General features: G+C 38.8%; 1 protein-coding gene across 4 annotated transcripts in view; it reads right to left on the reverse strand.

Moving 5' to 3' along the window:
- GRIK4 (glutamate ionotropic receptor kainate type subunit 4) overlaps positions 1 to 16,253 on the reverse strand; it is a 787,563-nt gene that overhangs the window by 222,582 nt on the left and 548,728 nt on the right. For 3 of the 4 annotated variants that reach the window (XM_056794213.1, XM_056794211.1, XM_056794212.1), the window contains one exon: positions 10,594 to 10,755. The exons of the other annotated variant lie outside the window; for it this stretch is intronic. In XM_056794213.1, the coding sequence (XP_056650191.1) occupies positions 10,594 to 10,755 (162 nt within the window). The remainder of the gene's footprint in view (positions 1 to 10,593; positions 10,756 to 16,253) is intronic. 4 annotated transcript variants of the gene reach the window in all.

Raw genomic sequence — 16,253 nt, forward strand, 5'->3', positions numbered from 1 at the left:
CCTACTTACTCTTCAAAATATCAAATATCTCAGCTGGTTGAGCCCTCATTTAAAATCATTTCCTCTCTCTTGTCACTGAAATATTAGTTGGCAGGGGATCTCTAGTTCTCAGATTTCTTTATTTTCATTTTGGTTCTTCATTGTTATATTCTTTTGATCTGTTTGTAAATTGTTTAGGGCCATGTGAGACATTGTATAAATTAAGATGAGCTGCTTATGATTTGGAAGAATGTGTTTGAGATGATGTCTTTTCTTGAAATAGCAATAGAGCTGGGCCCCTAACCCTCCACCACCCACTCTCCAGGCCAACTGAGATGCCAGGCTCCTCTTGGGGCTGGGTGAAGCTTTCACCTCAAACTGCTGTCAGTTGTAACTTTGCCCCCAAAGATAATACCAGGAGTGGAAGACCATTAAAATCCTGTGAAATAGACTTTACAATCTGGATTTTATTCAATGAAATAAACACTTAATTACGAACATCTGTTTTAGCCTAAATTCTAATTACTTAATCTAGCCATCTGTAATTTTAATGATTTTCCGCAATTTTCTTTCTTTGCAACGTGATTAATGAGAATGACATGTGAACAAGTGGTTCTACTCTTCCAGTCAGTTACAGGACTCTGTCTCTCCTCTACCCCCACTTCCCTTTCAGTGGAAAAGCATGGTATTTCTGCTGTTTGCCAGCAGATGCCTGGCAGGTACATCTGGTGAGTGACATGATGATCAGAGCCAAATTATTTCTATTGTTTTCTTTCAGCTTGGCCACTAATGCTCCTGCCTCTTAGAAGACAGCTCCTGTGTCTATATAGGGCTACACTACACTGTAAACGTGGTGCCATGGTGGAGATCAGGGAAGAGGGAAAGAGAAGAAGATGGAGATAGGGAGAAAAAATTAGAGGGAAAGGGAAAATGGAGAAAGAGAAAACAAGAAGAAGAGTGAGGAAGATAAAATAAGGAGGGGAAAGAAAGGAACACAAAAGAAGAGAGGAGAGACAGAGACACAGAGACAGAGAGGAGGGAAAAGGAAGAAAGAAGATGAAGGAGAGGAAGAAAGAGAGAAGGGGAAAAGAATGAAAAAATAAAGAAAAGAAAAGGAAAGGAGAAAAGGAAAAATGAGAGGAGAAAAAGGGAAAGAGATATTGAAAAAGGGAAGAGAGAAGGGGAGAGAAGAGGAAAGGAGGGAAGAAAAGTATAAAAAAGGGAGAGAGGTGGGGGGAGAACTCCTTCAAATAAGGGGATGCTTTCTCTTCTGAAGGCAGGGCAGAGGAAGGCAGCTCAAGGTTGTTTCCCCTTTGGGGCTGTGTTCCATCTTCCTTTGTGCTCTTTAGCAGCACTGTCACATAAAAGGGCCCAGGCTGTTTGCACGGGGAATTCCAGAACACAACAAGGCAGGTGGGGAGACGTGCTGCTCTTCAGTAAGGTCATTGCCATAGCAAGAGGCAGAGAGAGGCGTGAGGCTGTTGTCATTGTTGTTGCTGCTGTTTTATCTTTTCACTTTCCCAAGGCAATATATGTATGCCTCCACCCTCCCTCCTACCCAGAACAGGCTATTGTCTAATGAAAAGACCCTTGGACCTGGGAAACAGGAGATTGTGAGTTTAGTCTAGGCTCTGCCACTGATTTGTCCTGTGAACTTGGATATATTAGTTAATCTCACCTCAATGTCTTCAATTTAAAAAGGGAGGAAGGAGTAACTCATTCTTTCCCATTTCATAAAGATCCTGGAAGAATGAAGGTTCCAAATGAAAGCACGTTGACCTGGGAGATGGGAGAATTGGATTCTAGTTTTGGTCCTATTACTAATTTGCAGTGTAACTTTGGGGAAATTATTTTTTAATTTCTCTGGGTTTTAGTTTCCTCATCTGAGGTTTGGACTAGGGTCCCTTCACAACTGTTTTATTCTAAATATGTATTCTGAATGAAATGACTTGGACATTTTGTGGTCTAATATCTAACATACTGTTGTACATGGGAAACCATATTTTAAAACTTTCACTATCTCTTAGGCAAAAAAAGATAATTAGCATCCATTCCATAGACAAGAGAAACAAGAGGACTGATCTAAGACAAATGTGAGAATCAATGGCAGAAATGGAACTAGATGCCTGGCTTAGGCTTCCTCTAAGTGATCCATAGAATAAGTAAGAACAAAAATTTCCATCAATATTGAGACAGCCCTGAGATATCCTGATGTCTTTGTATGCTATATCCAACTCAACTCTTGGGTCTGAGGTTAGACTATGGGAAGAATAATGCTGTTTGTTTCAGAAATAATCCCTTGGCTTCTTTTGGATATTTATGATTGACAGGATATCCTCAAATAAATCCTGTTGTCAGTCATTTTAGTCATGCCTGACTCTTCATGACCCCATTTTGGGGTTTTCTTGGCAAAAATAATGGGATGGTTTGCCATTTTCTCCTCCAGCTCATTTCACAGATGAGGAAACTAAGGCAAACAGGGTCATGTGACTTGCCCAAGGTCACATGAGTATCTGAGGCTGGAGTTGAAGTCATGAAAATGAGTCTTCCTATTTCTAAGCCCAGTGTTCTAAACACTGCATCACCTAATTGCCTCCCCCCAAAGTAGATCATTCCAAAGTGTTTAACAGAGCTGCATTCCCTAGGTCTAGAAGAAATAGTCTCTTATCCTTCCTGTTCCATTCAGATGAAATTTGTTCTTTACCATTACTGTGACCTCTGATTCCTTGACCCATCCCACTTCCCCAGTCCATCTCCACTCCCTAGCTTAAATTATCTCTATGCCCAATCTTAGAGCCAAGTTTAATTACTTCAATATCACACTAGTCACCACTCTAGAATTTCCTTCCTTTTCCCTATGCCTTCAATCTTCTACTATCTCTGACCTATGGATTGCCATACCTATACATGCTCTGCCACAACCAACAAACCATAGCATCATAGATTATAACCAGAAGGGACCTCAGGAGTTATATAGTCCATACTCATGGTCTCCCACCTCTGTAAAGGAGAGAGTACCTTCTAATAACTCTTCATGAAGGCCAAAACTTAATTATTATAATTTTCAGCATTGAATTTTGATTGTTTTGTTGCTGTTGTTTGGCATTTCATTGTGTATCAATTGTATTTAAACCATCCATGCTTCTCAGTATTTACCAAATTCATTACTTTTCACAAAAAAAGCACTTTGAAAATCTTAAAGTACTACATTGGATCATAGATCTAGAATGGAAAGGGAATATGATCCAACCCTCTTATTTTACATATAAGAAAACTGAGAATGGGGAGATTGAGTGACTTACATAAGGTCATACTGGCAGTAAATTCAGAGATGGGATACCAATATTAACCACTATTAGTATCTTGATCCCAGGCAGCTACAAAACATTACCAGAGAAAGGCATGAAAATGAGTTGATTTTGTCCATTATAAATTCATGGTGCATAACAAAGCTGAGCTCTGATTGATGCTAAACATCCTTTCTATTATTGACTCCCTGTTATTCCTCACAGCAACTGTTCCAAGCCTTTTTCTCTCTGTTCAGTGCCCCTTCAGAACTCCCAGTCCTCAAATTTATATCAAATGACTTAAACTTCTACTTCACTGAGAAGATTGAGGTCATTTGAAAGAAGATTCTCTCATCTTCTCCTCCTCCATCCTTTAAAATGTTTCAGCTTCACTTCTCTTCAGTCACAGAGGAAGAGGAAGTGCTAGTCATTGTGAAAATGAGTCCCTCTTTTTCTACCCATAATCCCATTCCCTTTGTTCCTTCTCTAGCAACTACACCTTTTCTCTCAGGCTTCTCCAACCTCTCCTTTACCAAGGGCTCTTTTCTGTTTCCCGATATCTGTCACCTTCCTGTATCATAATATTCTTATTCCCTCCAGTCAAATTGAACTGAACTACTTTCCATTCCCTGAACACACTGAAACATCTCAACACCAGAATTTTCCCCCTATACCTGAAAGATATTCCCTTACACTTTTTACCTGTTGAATTCCACTACCTTATTTAAAGCCTAAGCCAAATGCCACCACTCTCATGAAGCCTTCTCCCAATGACCAATATCCTATAATACTATGTAATATATACTAAAATAATATGTGTTTATATATACCATAATTGTACATAACATATATACTAATGCCCTATAATACTATACAACATATGCTAATATATGTGATAATATATCTAACATATTTTATATAATATATATTGATACCATATAATACATGCTAATATTGATATTATATATAACATATTTGTATTGAAAATGTATTCTAATACCTATAATACTATATTATATATATGCTTATATATAAAGCATGTAATTAACAAGAATGCCTTATGATTATAATAAAAAAGAGAAATTTATTTTACACATTTCTTATATGTATTTTTAAATTTCACTGATCTACATTTGTGCTATATCTCTCCAATAGACTGTAAGTTCCATGAGGGAAAAAGTGTATATAAATTTTGTTTCTTTCCCAAGACCTAGCATAGTACTTACTCTGTCATACAATTAGTGTTCAATTAATATTTTAAAATTAAATTGAAAACTGTCTGTATACAAAGGAAACCAGGATTGTGATTTTCTACTTCAGCATCCTTGCTGTACTTGCATTCTCTGTACCTGCAATGGCCTTCTCTGTCTTTTCTGCTCATCAGAATATATTCATCTTTCAAGGGCCAGGTCATATGATTCCCACTCTAAGATGCTTTCCTTGACTATTCCAGCCCACAGTAGCCCAGGAGGTTCAGTCTTCCCTCCTGTCATTCATCCACTGATCCATCCAGGTGATCCACTGATCACTTACTTTTCTACAACTTCTTCAGCATAAAGATTGCTTTGTGTTGTTATAACTGTCTTCTCGAGTCACAGAGCAAAGTTATGTTAATTCAGGAAGGGATATCAGAAGCCATCTTTTCCAACCCTCTCATTTTACCTTTGCCAAATAGACAATAAGTCCCCTGGGAACAGAGATTGGGTCATAAATATCTTATTATTTATACTCTACAGCACCAAGTAAAGTGTTCTTGAATATACCTGATACTCAATCAATATCTTTTGGCTGATTAGCAGACATGAAACCAGAACACATCTGATTAATCCTACAGTATTAGTTGGGACAACTAATTGGAACATTTTACACATGAGGAAATTGAGGAATGAGGAGATTAAGTGACTTGTATAAAGTCCAGCTCCTCTCTTTTTAAAGAAGAGGAAACCTGCTTGAAGAAAGATTAAGTGAATTATTCAAGGTCATACAGTTCATAATGGTCAGAGATGGCATTTGAACCAAGGACTTCCTGACTTCCAGGTTCACCTCTTTATGCACTGTGCCATAGTTTAGAATCAAGGATCTGGAAAATATTGGTGGATATGTTTGCTGAGCCAAATTTGAAAGATGGAGGAGGGCAAAAAAGGTTCCTACAAAGCAGCAATAAAGCAATTGTCCTGATTTCCCCCATAGGGAAAAGAATAGACTACAAACTATGGACCAGTGAACTTAACTTTGATTCCTGCAAAAATTCGAACACTCATTATTAAAGAGATGGTTAGTGAATATCTTTAAGAGGAACTGGTGATCACAATTAAGTGAGTGTGGCTTAATCAAGAACAGGCTATGGCAGACTAACCTTATTTCCTCTTTTGGCAGTATTACTAAATTTGTAAGTCAGGGTAATGAGGTTGATATAATTTACCAAGATTTTAGTGAAGTATTTGAATAAAGTCTTTCATGCTATTCTTGTAGAAAAGGCAGAAAGATGCAGGCTACCTGATAGTACAATTAGATGAATTCAGAACTGGTTGAATGGCTGGACTCAAAGAATAGTTGTTAATAGTTTGATGTCAGCTTGGCAGGAGGTCTACAGGGAAATGCTCTAGAGCTCTGGGCTGGACCCTGGGCTGCTTAACATTTTATACCTTGGATAAAGGCATAGGAGTCATCTTTATTGTATTTTTTTGTGGCACAAAGCTAGGGGGACATTGGATGATACAGGATCCAAAGAAATCTTAACAAGTAAGAACATAAGGCTAAATCTAAATAACATGGAATTCAATAGGGATAGATATAAAATCTTACACTTGGGCTTGAAAACCCAGTTTCATAATTCTAATAGCTGGTAAGAAGTATGTATTGATAGTTTTTTGTTTGAAAAAAAGATTTAGGATTTCAGTACATGGCAAACTCTATATGGGTCAACATTGTGATATGGCAATCCAAAGGGAAAAAAGAGAACTTAATGCAAAAACTTGGGCTGCATTAAGAGAGGGATAGCTTCCAGGAAAAAGGAGGTAAGTATCTCCTGTGCTCTGCTCTGGTCAGAACACATCTGGAAGGCTTTGTTCAATTTTGGAAGCATCATTTAGGGAAAATATTGATAAATAGGAGAGCATTCACAGAGGGCAGCCAGATGGCAAAGAACCCTGAGGCTATGACATATGAGGATCCATTGAAGGAAATGTGGATGTTTAGCCTCTCAGGAGGGGCACAGGATTGCTGTTTTCAAATGTTTGAAGGGTTGTCATGCAGAAGAGAAACTGGACTTGTTTGATGTGGCCCCAGAAGGCAGAACCAGGATCAAAAGTAAAGGTAGTAAAAAGGCAAATTTAAGCTTGATGTCAGGGAAAAAAAATCTTCCCAACCCTTGGAGCTATCAGGCAGCTAGGTGGCTCAATGGATAGAGTACTGGTCCTGGAGTCAGGAAAATCTGTCTTTGTGAAATCAGATCTAGCCTTGGACACTTATTAGCTATATGACCCGAGCAACTCACAAAACTCTGTTTGCCTCAGTTCCCTCTTCTGTAAAATGAGCTAGAGAAGGAAATAGAAGACCATTCCAGTATCTTTGCCAAGAAAACCCCAAAATGAAGTCACAAAGAGTTAGATACAATAGAAAATGAACAATAACAACTTGGAGCTAAACAAAATTAGAATGTACTGTGTCTTTGAGGAGAGGTTGGATGGCCACTTAGATTATATTTTAGTTTGAATTACTTTTCAGGTGTGGGTTGGACCAGATGACTGCTAAGGTTTCTTCTAATCCTAAAATTCTGATTCATTTTTTCCTATAAGATGCAAAAGGATTGGATGTTTCTCATGGAGGAGGTATTCTATTTTATCCTTCATTTTTAGTTCCTTTCTGGCAAGTTCTTGAGAGTCTTATCCAAGTTCTGGGCTCTGACTTCCGAGAAATGAGTAAGCTATCTATGAGATAGCTAGTTATAAAGGAGCACAAGACAGGGAGAGAATTTGGAACTCAAAAACTTTTTTAAATGATTGCTAAAATGTTTTTATGTGTGATTGAGAAATAGTTAATGAAATAAATCAAAACAAAACAAAACAAAATAACAAGGAGCACACACCTTGCCTAATGACATTGGCTTTTACTTTTTTCTTTGATTATCTGCTAAGCTTACAGATTGACATCCTTCTTACCTACCTCTTTTCCACTGGGCAAGTGCTTTAGCATCTTCATGGAGCATTATATCTCTAAAGCATTGGTTAAGCATTGAGGTGCATGGGATGATCAGTACAGTGTAGTGGAGAGCACATTGGACACAGACGAAAGAGTGCTGATTTCAAATATGGCTTCCAACATTCATTAGCTATGCAACTCTAGATAAATATTAGCTTCTCTGACCTTCAGTTTCCTTATCTGTGAAATGGGGAAAATAACATTTACAGTACCTACCCTATAAGTCTTCTGTGGGGAAAGCCCTTTACAGACTTTAATGGTTTCTATACATGGGCATTATTATTCTTGCTTTCTAAAGACTTTTAATATAAAATGATGAGAAAAGCTCACATTTATATAATGTTTTAAGGTTTGCAAAGCACTTTACATATATCATATCAGTTGACCTTGATAATAACCCTATCAATTATTATAATACACATTTTACAGATGAGGAAACTGAGGATTAGAAAAGTTAAGTGACTTGTCTAAGATGATGCATGTAGTAAGTTTCTGAGGTGAGATTTCAATCAGTGCTCTATCATTATGCCATAATGCTTTTATATTTCTCTTGGCTTAAAATGGTAATATTATAGATTTAAATCTGGAACGGATTCTAGAGGCTAAAAAGTCTAACTCTCACATTTTAAAAATGAGGAAACTGATTAAGTATGTATTGGTTACTGTTGAACAACTGGTTCCCTAGGGAGAAATGTTTGCATGAAATACTTTTAAATTTAATCTGCATTATTGACATTTTCTCCATCATTTTCTTAAGTCCAGACAATCAACTAAACAACAGATTGAGAATCAGTTTGTAGTATTTGTTGATTTCTGAAGTTCATGTTGAAAATTTAACAATGAGCTCTGAGCCAGTTCAAGCTGGTTCCAGCACAACCCTGAAACTGGAGATTATATAATTTTCCTAGTATGTGTCTGAAGCCTAATTTGAATTCAGGTCTTCCTCTAAGTCTAACATCCTATTTTCTATGCTACCAGTTGCCTAATTCTGCCAGAGAAGATTTAACACTAAGCTTGGCCACTGGTTCTGCTGTATAACTACTTTATTTCCTGGATCCTTTCCCTCTCTTACTGTTGTGTTAGTCAGTAACTATGAATATTATCTCCTTTTGACAAATAACACACTGTATCCAGCCTATCATCCTTAGCTAAACTTCCTTGCTCTCACTTCTCACAATTTCTCTGATAGAAGAACTGCAACAAATAGCACTAGTAACAAGGACCAAATTATACCTGACCCTGGGCTTGGCATGGTCTTAAAAAAAGTAGCCTAGATCTAGAGGCAAATCTAGACTTCTACCCTGAAGAAGCTTACTATTCATGATGGAGACATTGGGAGAGGAAAACAGGGCAAAGAGAAAACATTCACTTCCATGTGAATGTCCACAATGGAGTAGGTCTGTATGATGTCTGAAATAAGGGCATTAAAGAAAGAATGTAAATACACAATGGACAGCTAGATGGCATAGTTGAGAGAACACTGGGCTTGAAACTGGGATTACTCATCTTCTTGAGTTCAAATACTGCCTCAGACATTTACCAGCTGTGTAGTCCTGGGCAAGTCCCTTAACCTTGTATGCCTCAGTTTCCTCATCTGTAAAAGGAGCTGGAGAAGAAAATGGCAAACCACTCCAGTATCTGCCTAGGAAACCTCAGATGGGGTCATTAAGAGTTGGAAATGACTAAACAAAAAGTGCATACTAGGAAAGAAGCCTAGGAACTACAGGTGTGTATAAGGTGGCAGACTAGTATAATCAGAAAGTTCTCTGACCTAGAAGTCAAGAGATTTGGGTTGTAGGCCTAGCTTCACCACTAATTTATGTGATCTTGGAAAGACATTCTCCTCTGTGTATTACTTTCCTAATTTGTAAAATGCAGTAGTTGTATTAGATAGTCTCTAAGTTCCTATTCCAACTCTAATCTTCTGTGATTCTGAGATTAGGTATGAGAAAATCTCTAGACTTCTCATGCAATTATTTGGTCCCAGGCTCTGGGTAGGGGAATGCTGGTAATGTTAAACAAATTTTTTTTCCTGAGGAAAAATGTATGCAGGACACACTTTTATGTTTAATATGCATTATTAACATTTCCTCTGTCACTTTCTTAAGCCTAAGCAATCAACAAAACGATAAATCAATCCCCGATTTGTAGCATCTGCCAGATTTCCAAGGTGTAAATGCTCATGCTGAAATTGTAACAATCAGAAAGCTAGTTCAAGCTGGCTTCAGCACACCCTTGGCTTTAGGGGACTTCTGAGTATTCCTAAATGACAAGATAATGGTCCCAAGTAGTGACACTAATCCCTCATCAATTCTACCCCCACAGCTGTCTTCGGTGTCTGGCCCTACTGTTCTCTAGCCCCAGGTTTCTTAAATTATTTTTTCATAGTGTGCTCATAGATCCCTCTATTTGTAGGATTAAGAGTGGAAGGATGAACAGAGATGGAGTGTGGGGAGGAGAAGAGAGGAAGATATAATTCCTGAATCACTGACAATGTTAATAAAGACAAGGAAGAGAAACAGGCTCAGAGTAATACTAGTTAACTTGTAGTCAGATTCATAGTCAGCCAAACTGGGTTCCAATTTGAACTCTGCCACTTAATGAGCTAAGGCTCATTAAAATTAAAGACATTTGACCTCTTTGAGCCTCAGTTCTCCCATCTGTAAAAGGGGACGATAATGTCTATAGTAACTACTTCACCAGGCAGTTCTGAGGAAAGAACCTTGTAAATTGTAAAATGCTTTATAAATGAGAACTGGAGAAATTATCATGAGGTCAGGAACACTGCAAGTTTGAGTATCTTAGAGCTTAGGGGATAGATAAATTTAGGCAGCTCAGATAACTTTTTCCTTTGGCATATATCAAAATAGGCTCTGATTTTGGAGAGCTGAGGGGAGGGGCAATACTAGATGAGTGTTGGGAGAAGCCCTAAATCCCTTGGATGGCAAAAGCCTTGGTAGTTGGATGGAAATAATTGGAATTAGAACTGGAGGAAGACCCTAGTTTCCAGAGCACAGTGGGAAGTCATCAAGACTCAGGAGATCACTTATAATCCTGGATTGGGCTATCTAGCAAGGGGTGTGGTGTACAAATGGTCCACCAGAGCCACAAAGGCTGCTGTACTTACTGCAGGCCCAGTGAAGGGCACGTGGTCACAATTCTCCTGCCATGACTGGTTGAGACTCTGTACAAACTCTTGGAAGAAAGCATGGGATTGGTTGAAAATAGAAAATCCCAGGATGTTGACTCGGTCATCCAGAAGGCTGTCCATTCTCTGGAGAGAGAACTCCTGGAATGCACAGGCAATTAGAAAGAGAAAGCAGAGTTAGGAAGTAAAGGAAACACAAGACTGATCCTCCCTAGGGGTCATTAGAAGACAGGACAATAGTTGAAGAACAAGAGCATCCTTACAACTCTCCATCATCCTTGAGTCTGCAGCAATGTTCATTTTTAAATGGAGCTGGTAGCCTTGTACAGAGAAGTCAATTGTTGACATGGCAATTCAATTCAATAAGCTTTTATTAAGTACCTACTCTGTGTTAAGTGTTGGGAACATGAAGTGTAAAAACAATGCCTGCCTTCAAGGAACTTATTCTATTGGTAGAGCACAACATGTAGACAGATGAGGAAATAATATGTATATATATGATTAAGCATATATTAAATTTATATGTAGTACCAAGGTGTATATATGTATATATATATATAATATAAGTACAAAGTAATGAGATGGGGGTACTCTACTAACCAGAAGAATTTATAGATACATCTTAGCACTTACTCTGAGCTGAGATGGGAGCTAAAAGTTCCAAGGAGTGCCAGTGCAAAGGGAAAGTGCTCTAGAAAGAAAGCAAAAATGTGGAGGCAGGAGAAGGCATTGGCCATAATGGGGAGCATCAAGGAGGCCAATTTGTCTGGTACCTAAAGTATGAAAGGGGAGGTGTATGCAGTCTGCCTGAAAAGATGGCCTATAGTCAGTTCATCAAGGACCTTAAATGCCAGTCAGAGGAGTTTGTACTTTAACCTCTAGGTGACAGAGAGCCACTGAAGCTTCTAGAGGAGGGGAGATGTGTGGTCATGTTTGTGTTTTAGGAACATAAGTTCTGGCAGTTGTGTGGAGGATGGATTAGGGAGGGAGAATTATTATTGTCATGTACAAAGGATGCCATATTGTTCCTCCATACAGCTCCATATCCTTTGAATGATCAAATTTAGAGTTTGAAGAAATCTTAGAAATTAAGAATGACTCTTAGTTGTGTAAACATGGGCCATCCCATCACCATTTCAATATATCACTCTAATGTTACAGCAGAGCAAACTGAGGCACAGAGTGGTTAACTGACTTGCTCAGGGTCACACAGATAGGTTGCAGAGTGAGAGGACTGAGAGATTGGTATACCAGTGGGTCAGGCTGATTTGACAGATGATTGGTATCCTAATCTCACTCTCTGGCTGGGCAGAGCCATCATTTTCCTTCAGGTCTAGGCTTTCTATTAGGAGGTGCTTCTCTTGGCCTTTCTGGCATCTGTACTTGGATAAGCAGCCTCCTTTGAACAACCCATGCTGCCAACTAGCAGCAAACCACCCCCTTCCACTCACCCCCCACTACTTCCTGGAACCATGCCTCATTAGACTCCTCACAAGATTCCCATGGAACTATGGATTCCAACACAAATTAATCTGGTCGAAGATTACCTATGTCTTGAATCCAATCACATTCCCATTAGAAGAACACGGTCAGAGCTGCCTAAAAATGTATTGATTTCATGTGGCTGATATTATCCTCCTGCCTCTCCAGCAGGGCAGCCGCTTATACTCTGTGGGCTGTCATTGGGCACAATGGGGGCAGATGGCTAACGAGAGAAGGCACATCTGCAGAGGGGGGAGGGGGTGAGAGGGGAGCAGTGCCAGCTCTGCCTGTTGGGTAATTACAGAGGCTGATTGACAATGGTTTATGTGGTTAGGGTGGAAAATGCTTTCTCTCCCTGGAGTTGGATTCCTTCAATGTAAAGAAAAAAACTTTCCCACAGTAAGAGCTGTCCAAAAGTGGAAGAGGCAACTAGGCTAGGGAGTTTCTTAGCATTGGATGCCTTAAGAAGAGATTAGAGGCAGCTAGTTGGCATTGTGGATCAAATGCTTAACTTGGCCTTAGCAAGACCTGGATTTGAATTCTTCCTGAAGCATGTACTGGCTGGGCAAGTCACTATGAGTCTCCCCATTTGTTTGAAACTATCAGTTTCCCCATTTGTAAAATGGAGACAGCAATAGAACTTAGTTCACATGGCTATTGTGAGAATTAAATGAGACACTCATTTTTCGTTCCTTAAAGTGCTATATAAATGCTAGCTATTATGATTATGATCACATGTTTTGATGCTCTATGGGGAGGATGCTCAGGTAGTTTTCCAAGTCTCCGGCTTTACTTATAGCTTTTTAGCTAAATTTCCAGGTTTCAAGTTATATTTATAGCTAGTCATGGATTCTGTAAGATGAGAAGTCATTCCTCCCAGATCACTCTTCCCTTTCTCTATTGTCTCCCTACCCCATCTTTTTTGCCTTGTCAATCTCCAATCCTGGATAAAGTTGGCTGCTGGTTTTGACTGTGCTTTTCCCCACATTGTCAGACATTACTGGACAAGGCTACAATATGTTGATGATTTAATCTACAAATTCATATCATTTAATTTCAGCCGGCACTCTTTTCTCCTTAGTAAACCTTTTATTCATTGCTTCTCAATTACCTAATTGAGCTCTCCAGGGCAACTGTTTAAAAAACCTTGCCTGAGATAGTGTGGTGCTGTGGAAAAAGCTATGGCTCTAAACTTATCAGACCTGAATTCAAATCTTACCTATGATCTAAAGCTTTATGATCATAGGCAAGTCATCTCATGTCTCTGGGCCTCAGTTTCCTCATCTGTAAAAAGAGGGAACTAGACAGTTGATCTCTGAGGTTTCTTCCTGATTTAGAGTTATGATTCTATAATAGGCCCAACCCTGCCCTCTGTCTTGATTTTAGCACAAGACCTTACCTACTTTACTGAGAGCAAGGCCAATTCATCAACTTCTCTCAAGCACACTTCAAAGGTTCTCCATATTTTCATCTGTTTCATTCTCCATCTGTTCCCTTGATCTCATTGACCCCTCTGGGTCTTTATCCCATCAATTATTCCCTCTTTCTTCTATATTTTCAGTCACTCCCTCTTCAATATCTCCTTCCCCAATGCTTACAAAATAATCAGGTATCCCTTAAAGAAGCCCCATCCCCACTTAGTTCTGACACTTCCTTAAATTATTATTCCATATCATTCTTTTCACTGGCAAACTTCTGGGAAAAGAATTCTACCCCCACCTTCCCCTTCTCTTCCTTAACCTTTATTCATTCAGCAAACAGAATTATTTAAGTTCCCACTATATCCAACACACCTCAACACTTAGCAAGATGGCTTCCAAATTCAAACTCTACTGAAATGATACCTTCAAAGTTTACCCAGAAATCTACCCCCTCACACACACACACACACACACACACACACCAAACCTAAAGGATTCTATTCAGATCTCATTTCCTTGACTTGTATGTTAACTTTCACTTCTTTTGGATATTCTTTCCTCTCTGGAAAGTAAACTATTAAAATTGTATTCTTATGGCTCTTGTTCAAACTCTTAACTGCTATTCCCATCTTCCTTGCTGACTCCTTTTCCTCTTCTGTCCTTCAGAAAGTGAATGATTCAAGAGATTTGTCATTGACCTTTTTATTTTCCTTCTCTATATACTTTCCCCCTTAGTAATCTTAACTATACACTTCTGTTCCACCTCTATGCTGTGATTCTGTAACTATCATTCCAGTGGCTCCCTCTTTAGCCCTGATAGGGCCTAGAGCTCTTCTAAGTTCTAGATTGTCATTTCTAATTGCCCACTGTATATTTCTACCTACTCACACCTCCCCCAGCACTTCATAATTAACCTGTCTAAAACCAAATTTATCTTTCTCCCTCACCTAATCCCTCAAACCCAAACCAGCTTCTTACATTCATTTGTTGTTGTTCAGTCATTTCACTCGTATTTAACTCTTTGTGACCCCATTTGGGGTTTTCTTGGCAAAGATATTAGAATAATTTGTCAATGCCTTTTCCAGCTCATTTTATAGATGAGGACTAAGGCAATCTGGGTTAAATGACTTGCCCAGGGTTATATAGTTAGGAAGTATCTGAATTCACATTTGAACTCAGGTCTTCTTGGATCCAAGTTTAGCACTCTTTCAATTGTGGTACTGAGTTGCTTTTGAGCTAAGCTCTTAGAAAATTGTAAATCAAAGAAACTTAGAGATCACTTCATCCAATCTCATTTTAAAATTGTTATTTATTTATTTTTAAGTAACACTTATCTTCTATCTTAGAACCAATACTGAGTATTTGTATCAGAATTCCAAGGCAGAAGAGTGGTAAGGGCTGGCAATGGAGTTTAAGTGACTGGCCCAGGGTCACATAGCTAGAAAGTGTCAAAGGTCAAATTTGAACCCAGGACCTGCTATGTCTCAGCCTGGCTCTCATTCCACTGAGTCACCTAGCTGCTCCTCTCCCTTTTTTGTTTGTTTGTTTTTAAGTAAGGTAGACCCAAAGAGATTTTCTTCTCATACAATTTGCATAACCTATAGGAATTAGGGGCAGGAGTGGGTAAACATCTTATTTGAATTAGCAGTTTATGTGGTTAGCCGTTACATCATAGCTTGGATAAATGGTTTAACAGATAAACTTTGACAAGTCATCACAGGATCCCAGTACTAGAAGAACTGAAAGGGACTTCAGAGAACCTAACCTCCTCATTTTACAGATGAAGAAATCAAGGCTTACCAAGGTTAAATGACATGTCCTTGGTCACACCTGTGGTAAGTGTCTGGAATGAGATTTGAACCCAGGGCCTCTGTCTCCATTTAGTACTTTTTCCATTATATCTCATAATCCTTAGGTAGGACTGACACCTAGACTTAAAGCCTCACTGAGCAGTTTGAGAGAGATGGCAGTGGGGACCAGGGATGAGAGGTAGAAGTTACAGGTGCTTACTTGAAACTTCTAACATGCAACAACTTCTAAAAGATCAAATAGATTTGAATACTAGCTTAGCCATTATTTCTTATGCGACTTTAAGCAGGTCATTCAATTCCCTGAGACTTAGTTTTTTTAATGCTAAAATGGGGATATCAGATTAGATGATGTCTAGGAAGAGTTTCTACCCTTAAGTCTTTTTTTCTTAAACTATCCATCTTAGACTCAATACTGTATATTAGTTCCAAAGAAGAGTGATAAGGGCTAGGCAATGGAGATTAAGTGTCTTGCCCAAGGTCACACAGCTGGGAAGCATCTGAGGTTGATTTGAACCTAGGACCTCTTGTCTTTATGCCTGGTTCTTAATCTATTGATCTAGTTAGTTGCCATCTAGTCTTGAGTTGAAATTTATTTGGGGATCTGAACTAATAGAATAATGTCCCAGAATTTAAACCTCGGTCTTCTTATAAATCCATTATACCACATTCCACTTCCATTATGCCACACTCCCTTGATTCCACAACCTCCTTTAAAAATTCTTTCTTCTATTTAACAGCCCTGACATTTGGGAAATCCTTCTTTATAGCTGACTTCTCTTTCTTCTGCTCCCATTTAAGACCATTTGCACAAAAGAAAGGGAGAATGATCATCTATTAGTCTCTTAACTACATGGATCCGTGCCACCATTGAGAATGCTGGGCACTTGGTGGGGGAAATGGGTCATCAGTACAAAAAAAGAAATGG

The sequence above is a fragment of the Monodelphis domestica genome, chromosome 4 (assembly GCF_027887165.1).
Source record: "Monodelphis domestica isolate mMonDom1 chromosome 4, mMonDom1.pri, whole genome shotgun sequence".
NCBI lineage: Eukaryota > Metazoa > Chordata > Mammalia > Didelphimorphia > Didelphidae > Monodelphis > Monodelphis domestica.